Source organism: Sorex araneus, chromosome 6 (assembly GCF_027595985.1).
Source record: "Sorex araneus isolate mSorAra2 chromosome 6, mSorAra2.pri, whole genome shotgun sequence".
NCBI lineage: Eukaryota > Metazoa > Chordata > Mammalia > Eulipotyphla > Soricidae > Sorex > Sorex araneus.
This window is the reverse complement of record NC_073307.1, coordinates 67,375,310-67,402,089: the sequence shown is the minus strand read 5'-3', so window position 1 is coordinate 67,402,089 and position 26,780 is coordinate 67,375,310. Positions and strand designations below refer to the sequence as shown.

Below are 26,780 nucleotides of genomic sequence, written 5' to 3'. Positions count from 1 at the left end.
TCCTATTCCTCAATTTATCCTAACCTCTTCTCTGGGTTCTGCCTCCCAACTGGTTAGTCACCTCTATCCTCAAATCAGACTCTGTTGACTTGTAAGGTCAGATCCTTCTAAGGAATCTGGATTTGGATTTGTAAGTGAAATATTGCTTTTCTCTTCTCCTTATGTCCTTTGCATAGTTACTTTAGAGCAATGTCCTTTTTGTATAGACACAGGATGACAGCTAATGCTATGTTTTCGTAACTTGGGAGTTAATTGACTCCGAGTAATATTCACTCCAGGCAGGAGCAATAGTACAGCAAGTAGGGTGTTTGCCTTCCATGCGGAAGACCCGGGTTCAATTCTTCCATTTCTTTCAGACAGCCCAGCAAACTAACGAGAGTATCCCGCCCGCACAGCAGAGCCTGGCAAGCTACCCGTGGCATATTCAATATGCCAAAAAGTAACAACAAGTCTCACAATGGAGACATTATTGGTGTCCGCTCGAGCAAATCGATGAACAACGGAATGACAGTGCTATGACATTGCTAGTATTCACTCCTGGGCATCTGTTTTCTTGACTTAAGCCTCAGTTTCCCTTAGTTCTAGCACACTAAAAGCAGGGTTCTGACAAGGGACTGGATCGAACCGTGCAAACCATGAGCTACCCTGGCGTCAAAACGGGCTGGTTCAAACACCATAACACTTAATTCTAAGTCAAGAGTATGATCATGGACAAATTCTGTCATGATGCAAAGTGTAACAACTGGATTAGGACGCTGCTAGGGTAAGGAAAGACTAATCTGGCCTGAGCTAGTCTGGGAACTATAGCGAGACGCCCCAGGAGAGCCACCCTACAAGCTCAATGTATCTCTTACTGTGTCCATACACAATGACTAATAATTAAAAGTAGTTAAGATGAATGTTGAAATGGTAGTTGGACTAAGGAAAGGAGAAACACCCCCCTAGTTGGTGTTTGGCTCTTGCGCGGGTCTCCTGGCTGCAGGAGATCTTGTCTTACCTTGGAAGAGCCCCCTCGGAAGAAAGGGCTCTCAAATATTGATTGTGGTACCTCACTAGGTGCAGTTGCTACCCCCAATGCGGAGAAGTGGACTGCGAGACCAAGGTTCCAGACGGAGTCCAGAGGCTCTAGCACGGGGGGACAGGAGCAGACGGGGATGCGGGGCAGTGTGAGACTGGAATGGGGCACTCAGTGAGACTGGGACAGGTGCCTAGGGAATGGAATACGTGGTAACTGATCACCAAGCAGAGTGGCAGCCCTGTTCCCTCCATCATGCTCTGTTGGCAGCAGCTGCCATCGAAACGCACATGGCCACGGAACCCAGGTGGCAGGCGAGAGAGACTACCACCCCTGCCGTGCTCACTTATTTATTTTGTGATGACACAACCTAGCCTACGAAGAATGGCTAAATTTGGGCTTGTGAAGAAAGGAGGTAAAATATATTTGGAAGAAAGGGTAGAATTACTGTTTAATGAAAAAGGGAGAATCCTAGGTAACAAGAATGAATATGCTATAGAACAGTTCGTGTAACACATCTCTCATATCACTGAAGGAAAAGTGAGGAGAAAGTAATACTATGACTGATAACATAGATAAAATATAGACACATCAGAAAATACCACTGCATCTCTGTGATATGGATTTCTCATTGATTTGCACTGTTTCTCATTGATTTGCTCGAGCGGGCACCAGTAACATCTCCATTGTGAAACTTGTTGTTACTGTTTTTGGCATATCGAATTCCTTATGGGTAGCTTGCCAGGCTCTGCCACGTGGGTGAGATACTCTCGGTAGCTTGCCAGGCTCTTTGAGAGGGACGGAGGAATCGAATCCGGGTCGGCCGCTTGCAAGGCAAACACCCTACCTGCTGTGCTATCGCTCCAGCCCTCAGAAAATATATGGATTTGAATTTCTAATTTTGATAAACTTTTTTTAAAATTTATTTTATTGAATCACCAAGTGAAAAGTTACAAAGTTCTCAGGCTTATATCTCAGTTATACAATGCTCAAACACCCATCCCTTCACCAGTGCCCATATTCCACCACCAATAAAAACAAAAACAAACAAAAACAAAAACAAAAACAAAACAGTATACATTCCACCCCTCACCCCCAAACCCCCCCCCATGCGTGACTGATAATTTCACTTCCTTTTCTCTTTACCTTGATTACATTCCAGATTTCAACACACAACTCACTATTGTTGTTGGAGTTTCAAAACAGACTCACTATTTTTGTTGGAATTTATCCCCCAAGAATACAATTCTATTGACAAGGAAATATTTGATAATGTTTTCCACTGATGAGAATGAAGAGATAAAAAGTTGCGCAGCCGCGGTAGCGGCCACGCGGTTTACAATTTCTGTATTATAGTAATTAAGTCCACGGAGATTAAAGTTGGAAAATGAATCATTTCCCTTCCTGGAACAGCATGTAGCAAAAGTTTAGTTCACAGTCTCCATACATGGTTGCAAGCACTTGCTGGAACCCCAAATCCTAAAGCTGTCTCTGGTTCCTGCTCGTTCCATATCCACTGGCTGTGCAAAGGCATGGCCACCCAGGTCGAAACTCAGCTGGAGCCCGAGCTCCCGCCCGGGCTGAGACTGCCCCGATATCCCGCGGCTGTTTCAAGTTCAAAGCACATATTTTTTTTCCGCGCCAAAAGTTCATACCTGCTCAAAGGGCCCACAAAATGTCGGACACCACGCCTTCTCCCAGAGGGGAGAGAGACCAAGAAGGAAGGATATTTCCTCCCTTAGCCGGTGTGGGGCAAAAGCTTAGTTCACAGTCTCCATACATGCACTTGCTGGAACCCCAAATCCTAAAGCTGTCTCTGGTTCCCGCTCGTTCCACATCCACCGACTGTGCAAAGGCATGGCCACCCGGGTCGAAACTCGGCCAGAGCCCGAGCTCCCGCCCGGGCTGAGACTGCCTTGATAAACTTTTAAAGGAATGATTCTTTATGGGGCTGGAGTGATAGCACAGTGGATAGGGCATTTGCCTTTCATGCGGCCAACCTGGGTTCGATTCCCAGCATCCCATATGGTCCCCTGAGCACCGCCAGGAGTAATTCCTGAGTGCATGAGCCAGGAGTAACCCCTGTGCATCCCTGAGTGTGACCCTAAAAGAAAAAAAAAAGAATGATTCTTTAAACTAGTTTTTCCTATAGAGAGACTAACTGTATCTTACAGATGATTCTTCATATAAAGCAATTGACATACGTAATGGAATACTATGCTGTTGTGATAAAGGCAATGAAATTTTCTTCTACATAGACATATCTAGAGAGAATTATGCTGAATGAAGTTAGTGTGAGAGGGACACATATCAAATAATCTCTGTCTTAGGTGGGGTATCAAAAATCATAGGGGAATAACAGATGTCCAAAGGCAACAGAAGTTGAGAACTGGTCTTCTATGAAATTTTCCATGACTAGTGGATGTGGCATAGAATGGTGCGTGTATGTGTGTGGGTGGGGGGTGGCAGTGGAGGCACTGAAACAGTGGTAGATGGAAGCAGCAGGTAGACTATGTGGTGTTAGAATGTTATATGCATGTAACTCTACCAATAACAGGATTATAAATTACATTATCTGGAATAAAATAGCAATTGTATCACTTGTTATCCTGTTGATCTTCGATTTGCTTGAGTGGGCACCAGAAATGTCTCACTTGTCCCTGTCATATGCTAGTGTAGCACAATGACATCTGCTCGCTCCAGAAACAGGAAGAGCCTCAAACCATTCATTCAGAGTCTTGACGAAGAAGTCTGACCATCTCATAGGTGGACAGCCATGTGGTATTTTGATGTCCTGTGGAATCCACTAGGTAACAGCTCTAGTTCAGTGGTCATCTCTGAATCTCATTACATGTCCGGCCCATCTGATTTTTGATGACTTGGAAAATGAGACAGTGTCTCTGATTCTTGATCGTTGATGGAGGTCGGAACTCTGGATTCCTTCTCTCACCTGAGTGAAACGTGATACTCCAAGCATAGCTCTTTCAATTCCTCTTTGGGATACCTGAAGAGCGTTCTCGTCCTTTTTCATAGGACCCAGGTCTCTGAGGCCTATGTTAGTGCAAGAAGAATGGTGGATTAGAAAAGATGTGCCTAGATCTGGAGGTTCTTCATCCTCTCAACAACTTCTTCAATGCTCTTGAAGGCATTCCACGCTGCTCTCTTCCTCCTGTACAGTTCTGGCACCAAGTCGTTCCTCATGTTAAGTTATCAAGCCAGCTGCACATAGCTGCTGCATTGGGAGATGTCCGTTCCATTGAGAGCAAATGGAACATCAGGGACTAGTTTATTTTTCATGAAGATTGTCTTGGTGAGATTCAGCTGCAGTCCGACCTTTCCACACTCGTGGTCGAAGTCAGCCAGCATTTGTGCAACTCGGCTAATGTTTGGTATTATTAGAGCAATGTCATCAGCAAAGCGGAGGTGGTGTAGTTGCGGACCTCTATCTTCACTCCCATTCCTTCCCATTTCAGTTGCTGCATGACGTTATCTAGGGTGGCACTGAAGAGTTTCGGTGAAATGGTACCCCCCTGATGAACCCCTCTCTTTACGTCAATGATCATTTCCTTGTAGAATGGTGAGATCCTGGTGGTGAATATGTAATACAGCTCAGGGAAGATCTTGATGTACTGAATTTGAATGCCCTGTTTGGCTAGGGCTTCAATGACCATTTAAGTCTCAACAGAATCAAAGGTCTTCTTTAAATCAATGAATGTTAGATGGAGCGGCATCTTGAACTCTCGAAAAACTTCAATAAACTTAGTCACCGTGTGGAAATGGTTGATTGTGCTAAATCCTTTTCAGAACCTGGCTTGCTCGCTTGGTGGTCCTACATCTAGTGTTCTGCCTATTCTATTCAGAATGACTTGAGTGAACAACTTATAGATGATGGATAACTGGCAGATGGGGGCAATAGTTGCCAATGTCATGGATGTCTCCCTTCTTGTACAACAGAGCGGTCCTGCTGGTTTTCCACTGGGACATAACCTTGCATTCAGACAGGTAGAGTGTGAAGAACCGGGCCAGTGTATTGAAGAGTACTGGCGGCAGATTCTTCAGATGTTTGTGTCTGACCTTGTCTGGACTGGGTGCTGTACACTTCTTTGCCGACAAAATGGTGTGTTGGATTTTAGAAGGGAGAACATTGGGAACAACATATCCGTTCTGCAGAATATGGTGTGTGGGCAGGTGGACGTGGCTATCAAAGAGATCCGAGTAGAAATCGTGAATAATCCTCTCCATTGCCCTTTCTGGAAGATGTGATAGATCCATTAGGACATCAGAAGTCAGTCATCTTGGTCTTGTAGTTGGTGAAGGACAGGTGAGCATTGCAAAAATTTTTTCCAGCTTTTGCCGCATCAACCAACACTTCCACTCTTCTCACTTCGAGGTCTTCCTTTATTGCTTCCCTGCACAGCTTTGCAAGCTCTGACATTAGCTTGTGATTGCCTGAGGCTCATGCCAAAGCATGTTGGCAAATGAGCTCAAGAGTTTCCAAAGACAGGCGTCTGTTTGTGGCTTTCCCACTCTCAGCATTCCTTGCATAGTCATGGAGGTGCTGAACCAGTCAGTCATATTCCTCGTCAATGTTGTCAATAATGGCATCTTCCCACTTTGCCACAATAGTGCTAAAGAGCTCCCAGTTGGTGGTCATTCTGGGAGTTCTCTTCTTAAACTTTGCTGTCCTTTATCCCCACTCCATGAAGTAGAATTTTGCATGAAGTGGTCCGATCCCATTTGGAATTTTGGGACAACAGCGACATTGATCAGGCAAAACCATTGTTTGAATATGATGTGGTCAGTTTCATTGTGGAACTGTCCACAGGGAGACTCCCATGTCCAACGTTTAGATTCAGCCTTCTGGAACTGTGAGTTGCCATGGATGGTCTTGATGAACTCAGACAGTCTCTCACTCTGTTCGTTCCATTCTAGGCCATGGGTCCCAATGTGGACTTCTTTGGGTGACCTTCTCGGTCCTATCTTGGCATTAAAATCACCAACAATGATCTGTAGAAGGTGTGGTTTTCTTTATAGAACTTCTCCAGCTCCACGTAGAACTTCTAATTTCTTCTTTATTGTAGTTGGATGTTGGTGCATAGACGATGAAGATAGAAACTGCTGGCAGTGAGCTACATCTATTCAAGCATAATCGTCTGATTTGCCTTGTTAGGCATTTGAATGAATTGATGCTCATGGCCAAGTGCATGTTGACAAGGACACCAACACCACCAACACCTCTGTGTCGTGACAGTGACAGTTTCTGTTGTTGCATGTTCTGAGAAACAGTTCTTCTCCAGTGTCGAAAATGGCATGATGTGTTTGATGCCTTCTTGTCTCAGTCATACCAATAATGTCATATTTGATCTTCTGTGCTTGCAGTATCAGTTTTTCGATGGATGCTTCCGATGCCAGCATCCATCGAGGACCTGAAACAGATGGATGAAAGTACAGACAGTCATCTTAGTCCTTCTTTGTTTTGGCAGTCTAGTTTGTTCCTGAGATTTTATCAGCCTCTCCTTGCTCATCTTTCTTAACACTGCCATATCCGGGGCTCTTCCAGTGTCAGGGGAATGCGACCCATTGTTGTTACTGTTTTTGGCATATTAAATATGCCACGGGTAGTTTGCCAGGCTCTGCCGTGTGGGCGGGATACTCTTAGTAGCTTGCCGGGCTCTCCAAGACAGATGTAGGCTTTTTGGGCGGCCTCTAATCGCCCTTAGAGGTGTTGCCATGGTTCACACCATATTTGAACCCCATCAAATATGTTGCGGTAATTATGGAAAATGGGTATTAAGTGTTTTATGATGTGAAGTGGCCCTGTGGTCTGGAAAGCGGCCTGGAGCATGGAGGTGGCTGAATCGTAGAGGCAGTGGAGGTTGGCTGATGAGGCATCTGTCTGGCCCCAGTAGGGTGCCATAAAATAAAACCTTGAAAAACACAAGCCAATGGTTGAATATCTTTCTTTATCCCTATTTCTTATGTGATTGTGGTATTTGGTTTATCAAAATGCTAATATGAATTTACATATTTAATTGCTCATAAATACATAGAAATAAATAAAAATCATCCTTAATGCTTTGCATACAGAATGATTTCAAATATGCACATTTATTACATAAAGTTAAATGAACTAATAAAAATTTAACTGTGAGAAGTATTTATAATTTTATCTCTGAATATGTTCTAAGACTAACATAAATACACACTTTATTTACAGTAAAATGCAAATCACATGTGTATTCAAGCTTCGGTGTAGGCTTCTGAAAGTGCTATAAATAGCTGATTTTATTTTCTGCAGGTCACTGATATGATGCTTCAGGACACCGCTTACCCTCACTGGGCAAAGGCTGCAAGAGCTTTATGGAAGAAAGGGCAAGTTAGGATCATTTTATTCTGGTAAGAGACTTTTTTATGTATTGATTTATGTCTTACCTCATTCACCGAAATACTTAAGTTGAGTGTAATTGAGCCTATATGTATTTATATTTAGAGAAGCATCTCATTAGACACATGCTCCATTAAAATGATTAAAAACCATTATTCTGATTTTTTTATGAATTAATTTCTGCATGCTATTTTATGAATTAATTTCTGCATGCATGATGTTGCCTATATACATTTAGAAGAATTATGTTTTGCTAAGATAGTGAGGTATATAAGATTTTACCATAGGTAATTTGATTTTTGACTCAGTAAAGTAAAAATAAGCTATAATATTCATCAGTGAATCTGATATAAAAATGTCTTCAATAAATACTAAATTTCAAATATATTTGACAAGATATAATTTTGCTCTAAAGAAGTTACATGGAAAGAGTATCTCTTCCCAAATCATGTCTGGCTCATTAGCATTTCTTCATATAGCTTCCTTTTCAGTTCTAGCACAATCGTTGCAATTAAAAATAACTCATGTGTATAGAATTTTGCATTTTATGGTATCACCAATATTTATGTACATTTGAACAGACATAAAAATGTAGTAACATATACACAAATATTTAATATATAAAAGATATGTACAGTAATAAAAAAGCTACACTATACTTATTAACATGGTGATTATGTATTATTAACTTTCCTTTTGTGATATAAATTTGTAATTTATAGTTTTTAATAATTTTAATTTACAATCAAAATTTTAATTTATAATTTTTAATACTTTTAAATTTATAACTTTTGTGTTTATCCTTAGATTTAAATTTTGAGGGGCTGGAGTAATAGCACAGTGGAAGGGCGTTTGCCTTTCACGCGGCCGACTCGTGTTTGATTCCTCCGCCCCTCTCGGAGAGCCCGGCAAGCTACCAAGAGTATCTCGCCCACATGGCAGAGCCTGGCAACTCCCCATGGCGTATTCGATATGCCAAAAACAGTAACAATAAGTCTCTCAATGAGAGATGTTACTGGTGCCTGCTCAAGCAAGTCGATGAGCAACGGGATGACAGTGACAGTGACAGTTAAATTTTGAGAATTTATTTTTTTTTTATATCAACAAAATGTCAGTAACACAAATCATAGTAATTAGGACCTAGGAGGGCTGTATGTATTTAAGCTATTTTTATCTTTATATTTTAATGAAATGTTACTAGTTATTTGGCGTGTATTCCCAAAATAAATCAGTGAATGTGGCACGGTGGCGTCTCTCTTGCCCGCCGCGTGCGCTTGGTGGCCATGAGCTGTTTCCCCCACCCAGCCTGCAGCCGCCACAGCAGACGCATGAAGGAGGCACATGGCAGCCAGCCGGGTGGTCATCGGTTGCCGTTTGTTCCATTCCCCCCTCGCGCCTGTTCCAGTCTCACCAAGCTCCCATTCCAGTCTCCTCCTGTCCCCCATGCTGTCACTCCGTCACACAGCATTGGTCTTGTGCCCAACATCCAAGCACCTGTGTAGCGACTACACCTGAGTGAGGCAGCACAATGGGTATATGAAAGCCCTTCCTTCCGAGGGGAGATCTAAGACAGAGATCTCCTGCAGCCAGGAGACCCGCGCAAGGGCCAAACACCATCTAGGGGTGTTTCTCCTTTCCTTAGTCCAACAACCCTGTCAACATTCACCTTAAACTACTTCTTCATATTTGTCATTGTGTATGGACACAGTAAGAGATACATTAAGCTTGTAGGGTGGCTCTCCAGGGGGCGTCTCACTATAGATCCCAGACTACAGTGCGCAGGCCAGATTAGTCTTTCTGAACCCTAGCAGGGTCCTAATCCAGTTGTTACTCTTTGGATCACAACAAGATATGCCATGACTGTACTCTTAACTTATAATTAAGTGTTATGCCACTTGACCTGGCCCATTTCGACACCAGCATAGCTCACGGCTTGCCCTGGGTCGATCCAGTCCCTTGTCAGACCTGCTTTTGGGGTGCTAGGAACTTAGGGAGACTGAGGCTTACGTCGAGAAAACAGATGCCCAGGAGTGAATATTACTCGGAGTCAATTAACTCCCAAGTTATACAAACATAGCATTAGCTGTCTTCCTGTGTCTACACAAAAAGGACATTGCTCTGAAGTAAACTCTGTAAAAGACATGAGAGAAAAGCAATATTTCACTTGCAAATCCAAATCCAGAGTCCTTAGAAAGATTTGAACTTACAAGTCAACAGAGTCTGATGTGGGGATAGAGGTGATGGACTGACTGGGGAATCAGAGCCAGAGAAGAGGTTAAGGATAAACTGAAGAATGGGAGTGCATTGGGAGCACTGTGATGGGTGTAACCGAATAAACCTAAACTCCCTCTGGCCAAGGAGGAAGGACAAACCAATGTTATCCTACAATATGGCATTTTAAACCTAATTTATATTAGATAAACAAAAGTTGATTTTCCTGAATAATTTAAAAATTAATCTGATTTTATAAATGTTTTTGCACCTCTTGTCCCTGAGTGAAAGCCTGTTTTTTTTAAATTTTTCAAAACTTTTTTTATATTTGTGAAGTCCCTATGTATTTTATCCAGGCATAGTTAAAACAGCTGTGTCAGTAAATAGCTAGCGTCAATATTCAGTGAGTGTATGATTTGCCCCAGACTCTGTGTCAGATAGTTAATATATATGCATTATAATCTTGACCGTTCTATAAGGAGGTTGATATTATTGTAAACATAGGCTTCTGATTCCAGAACTTATTGCACTCGTGCTTAACCATTTCACAGTAGCATCTGGAACAGATCTAGTACTTAATCCTCGCTCTTAGCATACAGAACAGAGGTGCATCCATGTGAAAATTTTCAAAATATTATCTTTAGTCAATTTTACATGATCAATCTAGACAAGACTGCGAGATTTTGAAGAATCATTCCAATCTGTACTCTACTGTACTTTTAACATTTATAATTCAAAAGAAGATATTTTCTTGTTGTAAAAGAATTTATAACTACATCTCTGTTGAAGTCAGATTTAAAAGAGTGTGTGTTTAGTACTATGTCACTGTGGCATACTCCCAACAAGGTGTTAATACCCTTTGCCATGGTATTTGGGCCCTTTCAGTTCTCCATCCACTTAAATAATCTCACTTTTGTTGATAGAATCTAAAATTTGTTTCCATTATATTGTTTTGCTTCTTTAAATACTACATAATAATTACATTATCTGGTATTTATCTTCTTTGGGCTTATTTTATTTACTTAGTATGACATCCTCAATTCTAACCTGATGTATCAAAAGATAATATTTATTGTTTTCATATAGTGGAGTAATGTTTTGTTGTGTGCATATATACCACATCTTCTATATATATTCACCTGTTGTTGGATATGAATTGTGTCCAGATCTTGGCATACAACCTGATAATATTTTTTTGAATTAGTGGAGTTTTTGGTGTGTGTGTGCGTATATCTGTGTGTGTCTGTATTGTTTGGAAATATTTTATTTATGGGGTTTTAAATAAATCAAAGACTATTTACATACTATATGTCACGCACTGGAAAATATGTGTTCCATTTTGGTTGTTGAAGTAAAGGAAAGAGAAATTAGCGTGAAAGCTTGTGATGTAGAAAAAAAATTTTGAAAAGAAAACCTTTAATATATTCCTTGTGGTTATGTGCAGTGGCTTACTTCTACAGCATGTATTTTTTTAAATTTGTTTTTGTTTTTGTTTTTTGGGGCCACACACCCAGTGATGCTCAGGGGTTGCTCCTGGCTCTGCACTTAGAAATTACTCCCGGAGTTACGGCATACTGGGGATCGAATCTGGGTTGGCCATTTGCAAGGCAAACACTCCCCCGCTTTACTGTGGCTCAGCCCTCGGCACGTGTTCTTACACCAGTCAACTAACCCTTTGCTTAGTGCCTCTCCTACTCAGAAATGTCTGTAAGAAATTATTTTCTTCTCAACTGCATGGTTGAGATCTTTGTAATTATCAGTGAGATATATCTCTAGATTGAATAAAATAGTTTTTTTCTTTCTGCAATTGTCCTAATATAATGCTTATATAGCATTTGAGCTTTTATATATGGGAGGAGAGTAAATTGTGACTGTCTTCAAAAATTTTAAAGGAAATAGAAAAGAATATTCATAGAACTTTTGATAACTATACCTATTCAATCAGTACCTTGAATTTAAACATTACTGTAAGGACAAGCTATAATGTATGTATGATATAATTATGAATTATTCTAATTATAATTATGAATTCTTCTAATACTTTAATAATATACAATGATAGTATAATTATATTCATACAATATGAATTATAATGTATGAATTCTTCTAATTAGAAATATTTAAAGATATTATTCAATTTGTTTTCTTGCTCTACATGAGTTTCATAGTCTGTATTAAAAAGTGATTGAAGTTGCATTATTGTATTTTCATAGTAATGAAAGAATTTTATTAGTGTGAGCAATCAAAAATCATTGAAGGGAAGAAGGAAAGTCTTTGAATTTAATCAAATTTTAGGTGATGGTGAAGACAAAGTTAAATTTCTTTGTGTTTGCACCCATTACCACTACCACTAATTTGTTTAATGTTCTATTTTATGCATAACACTGCTTACCATAATATAATGTAATGAATTATTTTTTACACATGGTAAAATTTCAATAAATGTCTTCGGAATTATGAAGACAACCTCTAAAATTACCATGTCAAGGTAAAAGAGATAAAAAATTCAAAATACCCATAAATAATATATAACCCACTTAAATTTAAAATATTTAAATTATAATTTTATTTACTCATTTTTTCTTTTAATTTTTTATTTAAATTTTTATTGACTGAGATTTTGTGATTTATAATATTGTTAATGATGGTTTCTCATGTATATAATCCCAACAGACAGTTTTATTTTAAAAGGTAATTCTATATTTATGCCTGAGATCTATAACTCTCAATCAATGTTTATACCTGAGCATTATTCAAATCACAGTGCTTCCTACATATAATTTACTACCTTAAATTAAATAAGTTCTATTATATTAAGTTTTTAAAGTAAATGCCTTTTTTAGTGTTGATGATAATCTGAAATAATAATTGGGACTATATGCTCTTTTTGTCAATTTCCTGACTTTCACTTTTGATCTGTTTACTATTGTATATTAGTTTCTACTAGTTTTTTGTTTTTTTTTTCTTTTTGGGTCACACCCGGTGATGCACAGGGGTTACTCCTGGTTCTATACTCAGGAATTACTCCTGGCAGTGCTCAGGGGACCATATGGGATGCTGGGATTTGAACCCGGGTCGGCCGTGTGCAAGGCAAATGCCCTACCCACTGTGCTATCGCTCCCAGCCCTAGTTTCTACTAGTTTTAATGCTCTGATTGCAGTTTCCTTGGTCTTAGTGCTCTTCATATGTGAGAATACAACTTTGAAAGAGAAAATGACAAAGACAGCATAATTTTTTCTAAAAAATTATGGAATGGGGAAATAAGAAGGATATCAATTTGGGGTGTGGGTGCTTCAATATGATGTTAAATGAATTTCAATTATGTTTTGGAGATCAAACCCACGGCCTCACACATCTAAGGAAATATTTGAAGGCTACTATTGAGGTATGTCTCAACTCCTCAGTTCCAGTTCTATAATCTGTCTTGAGTCAAAAAGTAATCTCACAATAAACAGGAACCAACAAGGAAGAAACGTAATGATAATTGCATCACTGGAGTGAGGGAAAGGGAGAATTCAAGAAAGGAATTAACTATTTTAACTTATTGGAGACATATTTTGTGGGAAAATAAAGATTACTTACCTGTTCATGCTTAACTTTTTGTACTGCTAGAAATAAGACAATGAGGTCACATAGAGCTGTTTTCTTAGAGAAGAGGCAGTTACAAAGAAGACTAAAATGGGACAAAAAGCATTAAAAATATGAAAGATATGTGTATGAATTCAGGAGAATGTTTTATACCAAGAGACAGCACTGCTCAATAGTCATGCTGGCTATATTTGAAATGATCTAAAAATACATGTGTATCCAAAATACATAGTGTCTATGGAATTTCATGCTGTGTGGTGGTATTTGGCTGGAATTTTCTTTTCTTTTTTTTTAAGTCACATTCCGTGGTGCTCAGGGATCATTCCTGGTGGGCCTTGGGGGACCATGTAGACCTGGGATTGAATGTGGTGGGCTAGTGTAAGGCAAGTGCCCTACCCACTGTACTATTGCTTCAGCCACTGGAATCATTTTCTTGAGGCTGTTGATAGAAACCAGATTTTTCTGGGTCGAGACAGACATGAGGAAGTCAAAACAATAAATATAACCATAAGAGATAAAAATATAAAAGCATGTGTATATTTAGAAATAATGTTTCCTAGGACAAAATTAGAGATGATTACCTTTCTTCCTTTTGCTGTCTTATTATTTATCTTATCCAAAGCATGTCCAAACCTAATGGACCAAACATGATGACCTCTCAGTGTCTGTATTGCAAGCCATAATGCCCAAAAGTAGAGAAAGAGTATGGGGAATATTGTCTGCCATGGAGGCAGGGGGAGGGTGGGAAAGGGGGGGTATACCTGGGATATTGGTGGTGGGGAATGTGCACTGGTGGAGAGATGGGTGTTTGATCATTGTGAGATTGTAACCTAAACATGAAAGCTTGTAATTCTCACGGTGATTCAATAAAATTTAAAAAGAAAAAACAAAAAACAATAAAGCTTGTCCAAATCTTAAAAGAAGACAATTTAAAATTTTTGACGTAGGTAATAAATGAAAACTTCAATTTTATGGTGTCCATTTGCTATATATGATGATCATTTTTTAAAATATAGAAAAATAATAGTTTTAATACTTTAAAAGCCTTTATTAAAGTTTAGAAAAATGTTCTTCAATCAAATGGTGATTAAGTTCTCTCCATATTTTTTCCTAAATCACATTATTCAAAAATGGAAATGACCTCTTACTAGGTCCTTCCAAATTAGCACAGTGCCTAACACACAATAAATATTAAATTTATTCTTTTCTCTTAGTTACCTTGGTGAAGATTTTTAAACTCCTATCCTCTGTTATTTCTGAAAATTTATTTAGATGGGAATTTCAAATGCCTTTCATTGAAAATTGTAACATGATACTTAATATTATTATGACTTATGGTTAAATGAAACTCAATAAAAATATTTAGTGTGCTTATGAGTTATTTTCTAAGAAAAACTGAAATATTAATTTTAAGTACTTTAAAAATCATCTTGGTCCCCAAATTGCTTTTCAGTCCATCACTGTCATCCCCTTGTTCATCGATTTACCCAAGTGGGTGCCAGTAACATTTCCATTCGTCCCAGCACTGAGATTTTAGCAGCCTCTCCTTAATCATTTTTCGCAATGATTGGAGGCTCTTTCAGGGTCAGGGGAATGAGACCTGTTATTGTTACTGTATGTGGCATATTGAATACGCCACAGGGAGCCTGCCAGACTCTTCTACTCTATAGATATGCTCCATAAATATTGGTATACAATTAGAAACTTATGAAAATACTGTTAGCAGTTATGTAACATTATTTATATACTGATCCTGAAAGATTTAAGAATCTTTTTTATTAAAGACAAATGAAGTTTAAGAAAGCCCATTCGGGTTGAAAGATGCATGCGGAAAGTAGACTATAGACCGAACACAATGACCTCTCAATACCTCTATTGCAAACTACAACACCCAAAAGGAGAGAGAACAAAAGGGAATATCCTGGGCTGGAGCAATAGCACAGAGGGGAGGGTGTTTGACTTGCATGCAGCCAACTGGGGTTCGATTCCCAGCATCCCATATGGTCCCCCAAGCACCTCCAGGAGTAATTCCTGAGTGCATGAGCCAGGAGTAACCCCTGTGCATCGCCGGGTGTGACCCCCCCCAAAAAAAAGGAATGTCCTGATGCAGAGGCAGGATGAAGTGGTGGGGGATGGGGTGGGGGTGATGGGAGGGATACTGGGAACATTGGTGAAGGAGAATGGGCACTGGTGGAGGGATGGATAAACGGTCACTGTATGACTTAAATGCAAACACAAAAGTTCTTAAGTTTGTAACTGTACCTTATGGTGATTCACTAATAAAAATTTTTTAAAAAATGAACTTAAAAACTGAAAAAAAATTGCTTAATATGCTTCCCTGTTATACGCCTTCTTTCCAATTGCTAAAACCTAGAGCAGCGATGTTGAACTTAAGAACAATTCTCAGATTCATAAATCTTTGAAAGAAAATTACTTTTAATAAAGGTTTCTAATACTCTACAGTTTTTCTGTGTAGCAGTCGGTAGAATAGAATTATTCCATGGGGAGCTTGCCAGACTCTCCCAAGTGGGCAATAGACAAGAGGGAGAACTAGGCTATTAGATGTCGCTTCCGGGAACGTGGTTTTATAGTTTCTGGATGTTGGCCATTGGTGGCATTACACATGCTGGGGGCAGTCTCTGGGTGTGACTGCCTAACTACTGGGGGATCTTGGTGGAAGAGGCCCAGTCCTGATCCAAGCAGCCTTGGAGATCTTGGGCCTGGGTCCCACACACCTGTATTCCTTTGCCAGCTCCTCCATGCCTGAGGTCCGTCCAAACATATCCCAAATACAGTAACAAATATATACATACCTCTCGGAGAGCCCTGCAAGCTACAGAGAGTACCCCACCCGCATGGCAGAGCCTGGCAAGTTCCCCATGGCATATTCGAAGCGCCTAAAATAGTAACAATAGGTCTCATTCCCCCGACCTTGAAAGAGCCTCCAATCATTGGGGAAGACGAGTAAGGAGAGGCTGCTAAAATCTCAGGGCTGAGTGTAATAGAGACATTACTGGTGTCTGCTCGAGTAAATTGACGAACAATGGGATGACAGTGATACAGTGATACCATTTATAGTTTTAATCACAAATCTAATGTATTATTTTGAAACATTTCCAACTCATAAAATACAAGTATGCACTGTCTGTAGCACTGTTCACCTATTTGCTCGAGCGGGTACCAGTAATGTCTCCATTGTGATACTTCTTGTTACGCCCTACCCGCTGTTTATCACTCCAGTCCTCTATACATGCATACCCAATTTAGCTTATGTTTATCATTTCTCAGTGTCCTAATATGGTAAACATTTCTATCCAATGGTGTCTAGTAGGACTGCATTCCATTATGGAAAAAAAATGTTTTTTGGTATATTGAATATGCCACGGGTAGGTTGCCAGGCTCTCAGAGAGGGACGGAGGAATCGAATCCGGGTCGGCAACGTGCAAAACAAACTTCTTCTCATGCTTATTCCTCACTGATATTGTATGATGCATACCTTACATTCTTTCTCACTCTCATTGTATAAGTAGATAATATGTCAGTATTAATTTCATGATTTTGATAATAAATATGTGAGCACTTGTGAAGGAATGCCCTTCTAGAAAAGGAGTTATTCAATTTTTTTCATTTTAGAAATGAGTACTTCATTGTACTTCCTAAAGCAATGGCATCATAACATAACCACATCCCAGCTATCAAAATCAGGCAATCAATCAACATAATACTTCAATTTGCACATATTAGTCAAAACTTACCAATATTCTTTAAAGCAAAGAAAAGGAGCCAAATAACAAAATCAGAAACGATCTTTGTTTTCATGTATTTCAGTACTCAATACAGAAATCTGTCTTAGATTTAGCAATGAAGACTTAATATTTCAATCTATAGCAGGGTATTTGAGATATTTTTAAGGGTTCTGAACAGAAATTATTATATTCATTGATGAATATTTATCAGAACTTTTTCAATATTTGATGACTTTTAGACAACACATCATGTGGTGTGACATTTTCTTATAACTATACATTCAGAAATTGATAACTAGATAGCGGCTTTCTCTGTAATAGCTCTCCTCCCATGCATGACATGTCAGTGTGAATTTGACCTAGTTGAATTGTGTCCTTATCAAATAATTGTAGTAGTATTGAATGAAGCTGGTTCCATTCTGCTCCCAAACCAATTGGTCTCCTGTTTGAAGTGTCACTCCAGTCCTGTGAAAGCTTGAGACACTGATTTAATGGTGGGGGCAGTTATAGCAATTCGAAATTGATATTCTTGATTAATATATTAGATTTAGTGAACTTTTGTGACCTGTCCTTTTGTTTTATGTAGCTCAGAATCATCTATCCTCTAAGCAAATATTCAGTACATTCCCAAAATTGGAGTTCATTTTAAGCTAGAATTGTGGTGGTGAGAAATATAAATCATGTTTTCAACTCTCAAAAACTTCCCAAATAATTTGGGCAACTAAAATTTGTCTCTGCACAATGAGTTGCATAGATCATAAGATGGATCATGGCCAGAATTTAAATTCTTTTATTCTGATCTTGAATGTCATTTGGAGATGGAACATTACTAAAGAGAATTAGGGTTATTGTGGAAGTAATCACAGAGAAAGTTGGTCTTATTTGTTTCCTTATTAAGCAAGAGGTTAAGAATACGCAAAAATTAAAATCTTCAGATGATGGAAACTCTAGAAAGAAGTACTAGAAGAACTTTTACAGGAGGAACCTGTGTTCTAAGGAACCCAGAAATAAAAAAATACTGCCCACAACAGTAGGAACTTTGTCACAGAATTGAGGGTTCAGATCAGGAAATATCTGTAAGTTCTTAGAGTCATCAAGGTTCAGAGAAAGTTAATTTTATAAAGGACTTATCTGAAAATGTGAGACTGTTTCTTAAAATACAAAAAATCTGTTGGCCAGAGCCAACCTCCAGTCTCAGAACAAGATAAGCAACAATGTTGGTCCACTATAGAGTCAAATGAGATAGAGCAAGTGATTGGTAATTTCCTCTAATTCCCACGAGAGAAAAAATGCGCAGATTAAACTTTTATTTCAAATTATGACATCAAGACCTAAATTTTTCTAGTTTTACTGGTGTTTACTGTGAGTCAAGGGAAGAGACAGTATTCTGTTCACAGTATTCCTAGGGTCTACTAATTATTTAATTAAAAAATTAAATACTGATGCTATGAGGAATATAATATTTCTTGGAAAACAAAACCAGGATCTTATAATATTTTGGGAAGACATTGTTCTAGAATGATGTCCTGGTGAGGAGGGTCTCATTTAAAATATTATTGCCAGAATCATTACCTTGACCAAGTATGAAAATTAATACTTTTATTTCTTTTATTGTAGTTAATAGAGTTTTAAAAATTCAGTGCATTTTTTAAAAGGAAATTCCTTATAATGCACAAAATCATTTATACTGTCTTCTATCTATATAAAAGTCTGTGATACTCTTTAATTCCCTCCCTTCAGGCATTTGAGTGATATTAGGTATTTTTACCTTGCTCAGACCTTATCATAGCACTGTAGCACTGTTGTCCCATTGTTCATTGATTTGCTTGAGTGGGCACCAGTAATGTCTCCATTGTGAGACTTGTTGTTACTGTTTTTGGCATATTGAATACGCCAGGGGTAGCTTGCCAGGCTCTGCTGTGTGGGCAGGATACTCTCTGTAGCTTGCTGGGCTCTTCGAGAGGGAAGGAGGAATCTAACCTGGGTCTGCCATGTACAAGGTAAATAACCTACCCACTGTACTATAGCTCCAGATAATTAGAAATAAATAAAATAAAAATGGAAAGAAAATAAAATGAAATGTAAGTATAAATCAGTTAGGTGACCTACTGAGGTCACAAAATAAATGTCTCTAAAACAGTGAACTCCCAGGGATATTTATTTCTGGTTTAATTATTTTTGCTTTGTCACATGGTTATCAATTTGTCACTTTTTTAAAACTTAGATAAAATTCAAAGAATTTACTGCTGATTGTATATGTGAAGGTAACAGTAATAATTAGAACATTCTGTATAGTGAAAATGATGCAACTGTGTGTCATTTTCTCTTAATTATGTAAATTAGGCAAGAACAATGTACAACATATAGCTGAATGTTCCAATAAAGCATGATGAACAGGCTTTATTTGATATTTATATGACCAGTCAATTGTTTTCTTGTTTGCTTAATCTTACTAGTTTTTCTTAGTTTCAATAAATTAATTTTTAAGACATATTTACAAATTATAAAATAAAGATTTAAATTTATTTTCTAAATACTGGTATTAACAATCACAACAACAAAGAGAACACTAGAAGTAAGAACATAATAAATATAGCCAGTCAAACAAGAGCTCTACTCCTTGGAGAACATTGAGTTCAGTGATCACACGAAAAAGAAAAATACCAGCCCGATCGACGATTCTAACATTGATGGCAATAATAGTAGTAACCAAAGTTTTCTAAACTCTAAAATTTTGAAGACTTTTTGTTGTTTTCTAGTCCAATATTATCGTTGTATTTGGAGAGGTATTAAGTGCTCCTAATAATAATTAAACCAACTAAGAGTACTTTTAAACAAAGTAAGCAAAAAGACGAGTATTGAATTCTTCTTGTTTGTTTTTGGGCTCCACCCCTTGTGCGCTGGCTTACTGTTGGCTCTGTACTCAGGGATCACCCCTATCGGAATTTCAGGGGACCATATGTGGTGCTGGAGATCTAACCTAGGTCAGCCATGTGCAAGACAAGCACACTATTCAGTATATTATTTCTCCAGCTTCATCAAATCCCCTTCCATTTTTTAACATTAGCTCATTTGTATTAGGCTGGCAATGTTCCAAATGGCAAATCTTCTATTGATCTTCCATCTTATAGTATTCTAACAGCTGAATTGGCTGTCATGGCAGAGTGGTATCACAGATCTAGGTTCCATCCACAGGGATTATTTTTTTTCTTTGTATGAATGACAGTGCCAGCTGCCCAAAGCCTGTCTCTTCATCTTGGCCTAGCTGCAAAAGAAGGAAGTGTGTTTGGCATGTTGGATGGTTTCAATTTTCTTCATCATATTCAAGAAGGAATAAGATAACGTGTTCCATATTTATAGACAAGCCCCATCTTCTTGGTGAGTACAGTCATCTCACCACAAACTAGTTCAGGATGCAGAAAGTTATTAAATTCACTTTATTATGCTATTTTATGGGACACAATCCAGCAATTAGAGGCTGTGATTGAACAGGCTGGTGAGGTGAGAAGTGGAGACAAAAAAGATATGGGTATTAAAGACTTTGAAGAATCATGTTTTGACTGGGAATTGAAAGATCACAGACAAAGGAAAGTAGATGTTAAAGTTATTTCTTCTAGGGTTATGGGTTACAAGTTCTAAATTAGCTTTATGTATATAATGGGATTAGGCAAATGGTAGAAGATGTAAAACAGGGTTGTCACTTTAGAAGAAGGCAGTTAGAGATAAGTGGAGGTGAAAGGTTTGCCTATAATGAATAATGTAGTATCAAATTCGAGTCAGAGAATCATATATCCACATTTACCTTAATATATAAATATATGGTTACAGAAATAATTTTAGATGATTGCATATATGTAGCTTTTAGACAATAATAAAAATATCTTACATTTTGTAGAATTGTCACTTCCATTGCTAAGATCGAGCCACACATTTTTAAATTCAATACACTCTGTTTTCCTAAATCATGTTTCCTACAAGTTTAGTGTTCTTTCTGCCTTCTGCTGTGCACTTTGGAAATTTTATCTCAATTTTTTTGGCAAACCATAACTTATACTAACTGACATGTGAGATGTAACAAAACAATAAAAATTCAGGCCAATAAGACCTGAGTATGACAACAGTATCAAGAAAAGTCCCTATACTTTGATGGGCCTCTTTGGGATGTGACCCATTCACCCCAGTTCCGTATCCTCCCAAATCTTTTGAACTTGGTACTTGTTATAAAGTTTGATGTTCTTGGTTATTTTCTGATAAATGCAACCCCCTCCAACTTCCCATCTTTCATTCCTGCTCCATATCTACCTGTTTCTTCCTTGACTTCCTACAAACACTTAAGAACATTTACAATACTCATTCATGTACTCACATGCATGAACATTCACACTTATGTGGACAGACATCTTTTGAACACACAAATATACACATAAATTCACACCTGTGAACATTCACACATGTATTTGGACATAAGTATATTGAATATACTGTAGTCCTTAATGCATGGCCATTTGATTATTGACTCACAGTCAGTCACAGTCATCCCGTTGCCCATCTGTTTGCTGGAGTGGGCACCAGTAACGTTTCATTGTGAGACTTGTTACTGTTTTTGGCATATCGAATACACCACGGGGAGCTTGCCAGTCTCTGCCGTTCGGGTGCGATACTCTCGGTAGCTTGACAGGCTCTCCGAGTGGGGCGGAGGAATCAAACACGGGTTGGCCGCATGCAAGGCAAATGCCCTACCGCTGTGCTATTGCTCCAGCCCATTATTGACTCATGTAAAATTATATTTTATTCATATACTAATATCACACTAATATCAATTTTATCCTTCAGAGATTTTACTTATTGCTAATATTCCTACCCCCCCCCACTATAGAAGCTATAGCTATTTATTTTCAGTCTACCTTGGAATAGGTAGTGAGGTTTTAAGTTTATATGTTGTTATCAGTCTTATCTAAAGGAAAATTCACTTTGTACAAATTTTAAATATTAGAAAAATGTGAAGTAGTGTTTGGAGTTCTCTGTAAAGTTTCTCTTGTTTTGAATTCCTCCAGTAAGCAAAGTATATCAGAGGCAATGCTATTTACTGTGATAAGTTAGTGAGTGTAACTCCCCAAGGATGAATGGAGATAAAAAAAAACACCAGAGTTTTGATATCCCTGGATGCTTCATTTCAATTTTCTTAATCCTATCCTTATCTCCTATCCCAAAGCTCTCTTAAGAAAACTTGAGGAAAATTCCAACCTGTAAGAAGTTTCTACATTCATCCCTGTTCCTAGGTGAAGGGAGTGTGGCACTCCCTGAATGTACATTGTTTATTAACTCACACTTACAACTTTGGGTAAATAAAATTACTGTTATCATTTTTAGCACAGTATTTTTCTGTGTCTTCTTATGGAGTGGTATGGCGGAGGACAAATAATAATTGTAAACAACTATATTTTTAGCCAAATGAGAAAGAACATTGCACTTATAGGTTTCCTTACACTGCTAAAATATTGATTCCCTTGTAATAATGCCATGAAATAACTTAGTGCTTAATGAAATGCAATTTGAGTATCAGAGAAAGGAAAGAGAGGCCAAAAACCTGACATAAAACTACACTAAAATGTACTTGGCATATATTTACATTACTCCAGTTGCATTATAAAAATAGTACAGTAATGGAGTTGCTGGAATGGAAATAACAGAATGGTGCCAAAGTTCAAACTATCAAAGTCAATTTTGTGTTTTTTTTTCTCCTATGAATCAATGTGTTCTTTCTTTTATCATAATAGTATATTTTTATCTATCCATATATGTGAAATTATATTATCTTAAACTCAATTCTAATTAGACATCAACATTCTACAAAAATTGTATAAAGGTACTTGATTATTTATTTCTGTTAAGGCAATTTTATCTTGTATCTTTATCGTGACATTACCACAGTGTAATTTTTTCTGCGTGAAATATTTTAGTGCATTTCTCTGAGACTATTGGATCAGACATTGATTATCACTACTAAATTGTAAGGGCTGGAGTGATAGCACAGTGGGTAGGGCGTTTGCCTTGCACACGGCCGATCAGGGTTTGATTCCTCCGCCCCTCTAGGAGAGCCTGGCAAGCTACCGAGAGTATCCTGCTCAAACGGCAGAGCCTGGCAAGCTCCCCGTGACATATTCAATATACCAAAAACAGTAACAGCAAGTCTCACAATGGAGACTTTACTGGTGCCCACTGGAGCAAATCGATAAGCAACAGGATGACAGTGACAGTGACTTATTGTAAATATAAAGTAGGCAGTGAAAATTCACTTCAATTAAACTCTGCCTGATTTTCTTTTGATTTGGTTTTAAACCATAACCAGCAGTTCTTAGGAATTACTCTTGACTCTGTACTCAGGGATCACACCCTCCAGTTCTCAGAAGACTATTATGATACCAGATCTGATGTGGGTCTCCCACATGCAAAGCACTACAGCCCACTATGGTAGCTCTCTGTTCCTAATTTTCTATGCAATGGAAGGTTAACAATTTGTATATGCAGTGAGATAAAATCACTGGGTTAGTGATAGGCGCTGGCCCAACCCCCCAGCGCTGCCGTCCTGGGAGCACTGCTGGGAGTGGCCCTAGGCCTGAGCTCTGTAGTGTGTGACAGTTACTGAAAAATTAAAAGCTTTATGGCTGTATATCTCATGGTGATTCATTCACTTTTAAAGGAGGAATGGTCAATGAACTAGATGGGGTGAATGAGGAAAGTAATAATAATTTGGAATCTCTGTTAAGGTTGCTGTTTTAACTTATGTTTTTAAAAAAGAAAAAACAAAATACAGTACATATTTAGGCAGAGTTTCTACTAATGTTTATTGAGAACTTTTCCTTATTGAAGCCCCCTTTTCAAAATCTGTTCAGATACTATTGCCATCTTCTCTATGGAAGTAGGCATTTTAATGGGTAGTACGTCCTCTTTCCAGATACGAGTTAGAGCAGGATAGTGAGAGACCGAAATTTTGGAGATATCATTGAAATGTATATCTAGAATGAGTTACTTTGTTCTAAATAAAGGATAATAATGCAACCAGCAGACTGACTTGTATTTAGTATCATAAATTTTCTTTCATCCTGAAATTGGGATATTTTTACTCAGTTGGTGAAATCATGAACATATATGTATGTTATTGAATTTACTATATTTACCTAGACATTCCTTTATTATATATATTATCATGTATATATCTATCTAGAAATACCTGCATGTAGTGTCATATACTATGTAATACATGCACAATGTAGCATACGTAACATATGCATGTTGTTTTAGACTGTATGTCTCCGTAATTCATATGTTTAATTGATAACACCTCAGTAACTATAACTATGACTGAACTTGGAGACAGGGTAATTTAGATGGTCATTAAATTAAAGTGAATGTAAAATTATATTTAATATGGGTCTCAACCTAATATGACTGAAGCTCTTATTAGAAGAGGGGATTAAGGCACAGATGCATACACAGGGAAAACCATGCAAAGATAAAGCAAGAAGAAAAACAAAAGAGAAAATCTTCAGAAGAATCCAACTCTTCAGACACCCTGATTTCATATTTCTAGCCTCTGGATTGAAACAAAAACGTTTTTGTCGTTTATTGTACCAGCTATGTGCCTCATGCTACTGCAATTTTAACAAACTAATGCACAAGTATAATATAAATATAATACATTTCAGTCAGTTCATCCAAACCCCAAACAACTGATGTTTTAAAACAAGTTACACAAGCAACCCAGTATTGTAGGGTTTACACAGGCGATTTTTAGGACCTCAATGGCTTTGGCTCATTGCATGTTTGTTATGCCTAATCTCCCACATATTCAGTATTTGCAATACAGAGTCACAGCAGGAGTTGACTGGCAGAAACATGACCTTGGGGCACCATATTATTTGCAGTCTTGAGAGAAGATTGGATCTTGTTTAGTCTATTACACTTACAAAAGCAAGAAATGGATTATTAGATTTTAGAAATACTTGCAAGTTAGAATAAAATGGGTTTTAAGGTTAGTTAGAAATTCCGTTTACTGAGACAGCTTTTTCTGCCTAATCGTGAGTAAAAGCAGCGTCAACATTATTGAAAACAAACCTCATGCTTATTTCTGTATCCGAAACAGCAATACCATTTTATGCACTTTGCATCTTTAATGTCCTTGACAATCTACACGGGGCTTTATCTAATGAGTATTATCCCCCTCTTCTGGGATGCCTACAGGGTTCTTCCAATAGATTTAATACCATTTGATCTGGTCACTCAGATTTCCCTCTGATATGACTTTCTCTGCATCATAATGTAATTTTTTTACTTGCATGTTGATCTCCTTAAAGACAATAAATAACTCAAGACAGTAAGCCTATTCAGATTTCTGATTGCAAAGATGAGAAAAATTCTTGGTACACAGTAGGTGTCCAGTAGGTGCTCATAGAACTTCTTTTGCTCCCCTAAAAATAGTAATTTTTAAATGCATCACCTTACATTCAGAAAATTGAGTTGACATATAGAATAAGGGAGAAACAGCATAACTTAGAAGATGGCATAGGAAAGCAGGGTAACCCCAGCAAGTTGTTGGGCCGTCAGATGCTGGACCATTTTAGATGTTGCAGTTTTATTTTAATGCAGACAAAAAGTCATGGAATTTTTATAGATTCAAATATGCATTGTGTAATTTTACATTCATCTTTAGAGTTCACTATTGCTGCTAAGGATAGCAAAGAGAACAAATAAATAGACATTATAACACTCTTAAGTAGATATTGGTGGCTTTAATCCTAGAGGAGCCAATGAAGTGAAAATATGTCAATTGATAACATTCAATTCGGGTGGAAAACCAAGAAAATTTGCTGATGTTTCGGACATTGGGGAATTATTTCTTAATATGACAAATTTTTTTGTTATTATATTTTGGCAACTATTTTACCAGACGAGTAGCACTGTAGAACTGCACTGTTGTCCTATTATTCATCGATTTGCTCGAGCAGGCACCAGTAACATCTCCATTGTGAGACTTGTTGTTACTGTTTTTGGCATATTGAAGACACCATGGGTAGCTTGCCAGGCTCTGCCACGTGGGCGAGATACTCTTGGTAGCTTGCCGGGCTCTCCAAGAGGGACGGAGGAGTTGAATCTGGGTCGGCCAGATTCGAGGCAAACGCCTTACCCCCTGTGCTATCACTCCAGTCCACCAAATGAGTATATATAGAAAAGAAACAGATAAGGTTCCTGCTGTCAAGAACTGCAGTTTACTTTTTGGTATGTTAGATAGACACAAACAGATTGAAAGCCCATAATGATATCTCTTTATAAAGTCACAAAAAAAGATTCTGACTTTAATTGTGTGGCCATGTAAATTTTTGTTAATGGACAACTAAATGGCAAGAACAGTGTTATGCAAAGGCATGCCAGGAGAAGAGATAATTAATGTAAGCAGTCTGAGTTGGAGACATTCTCGGTGTGGTCCAAGACAGCAAGGAAGCAGAGTGTCTTACAGAAATGAGAAAGGTGGAGCATCACTTGAGATTACTGATGTCTAAGATTAGTAAAGGACAAGATATGATGTGGAGCTTTGTGGATTGCCTTTGGTTGGATAGGAGGTTGCCAGTACACAATTTCAGTCAATTAATAAAATAAGAGTATTGCTATTTGGAGAGAGATTTTTAAAGTTAATCATAAAAAGTATTAAAAACAGTGATTTGGGGGCTGGAGCGATAGCACAACAGGTAGGGTGTTTGCCTTGTACACAGCCGACCCAGATTCAATTCCCAGCATCCCATATGGTCCCCTGAGCACCACCAGGAGTAATTCCTGAGTG

General features: G+C 38.1%; 1 protein-coding gene across 1 annotated transcript in view; it reads left to right on the top strand.

The window, feature by feature from the left end:
- The window catches only part of TMEM117 (transmembrane protein 117), a 530,514-nt gene that overhangs the window by 342,469 nt on the left and 161,265 nt on the right, over positions 1–26,780 (top strand). The window contains exon 5 of the mRNA XM_055142141.1: positions 7,314–7,411. Coding sequence (XP_054998116.1) covers positions 7,314–7,411 — 98 coding nt within the window. The remainder of the gene's footprint in view (positions 1–7,313; positions 7,412–26,780) is intronic.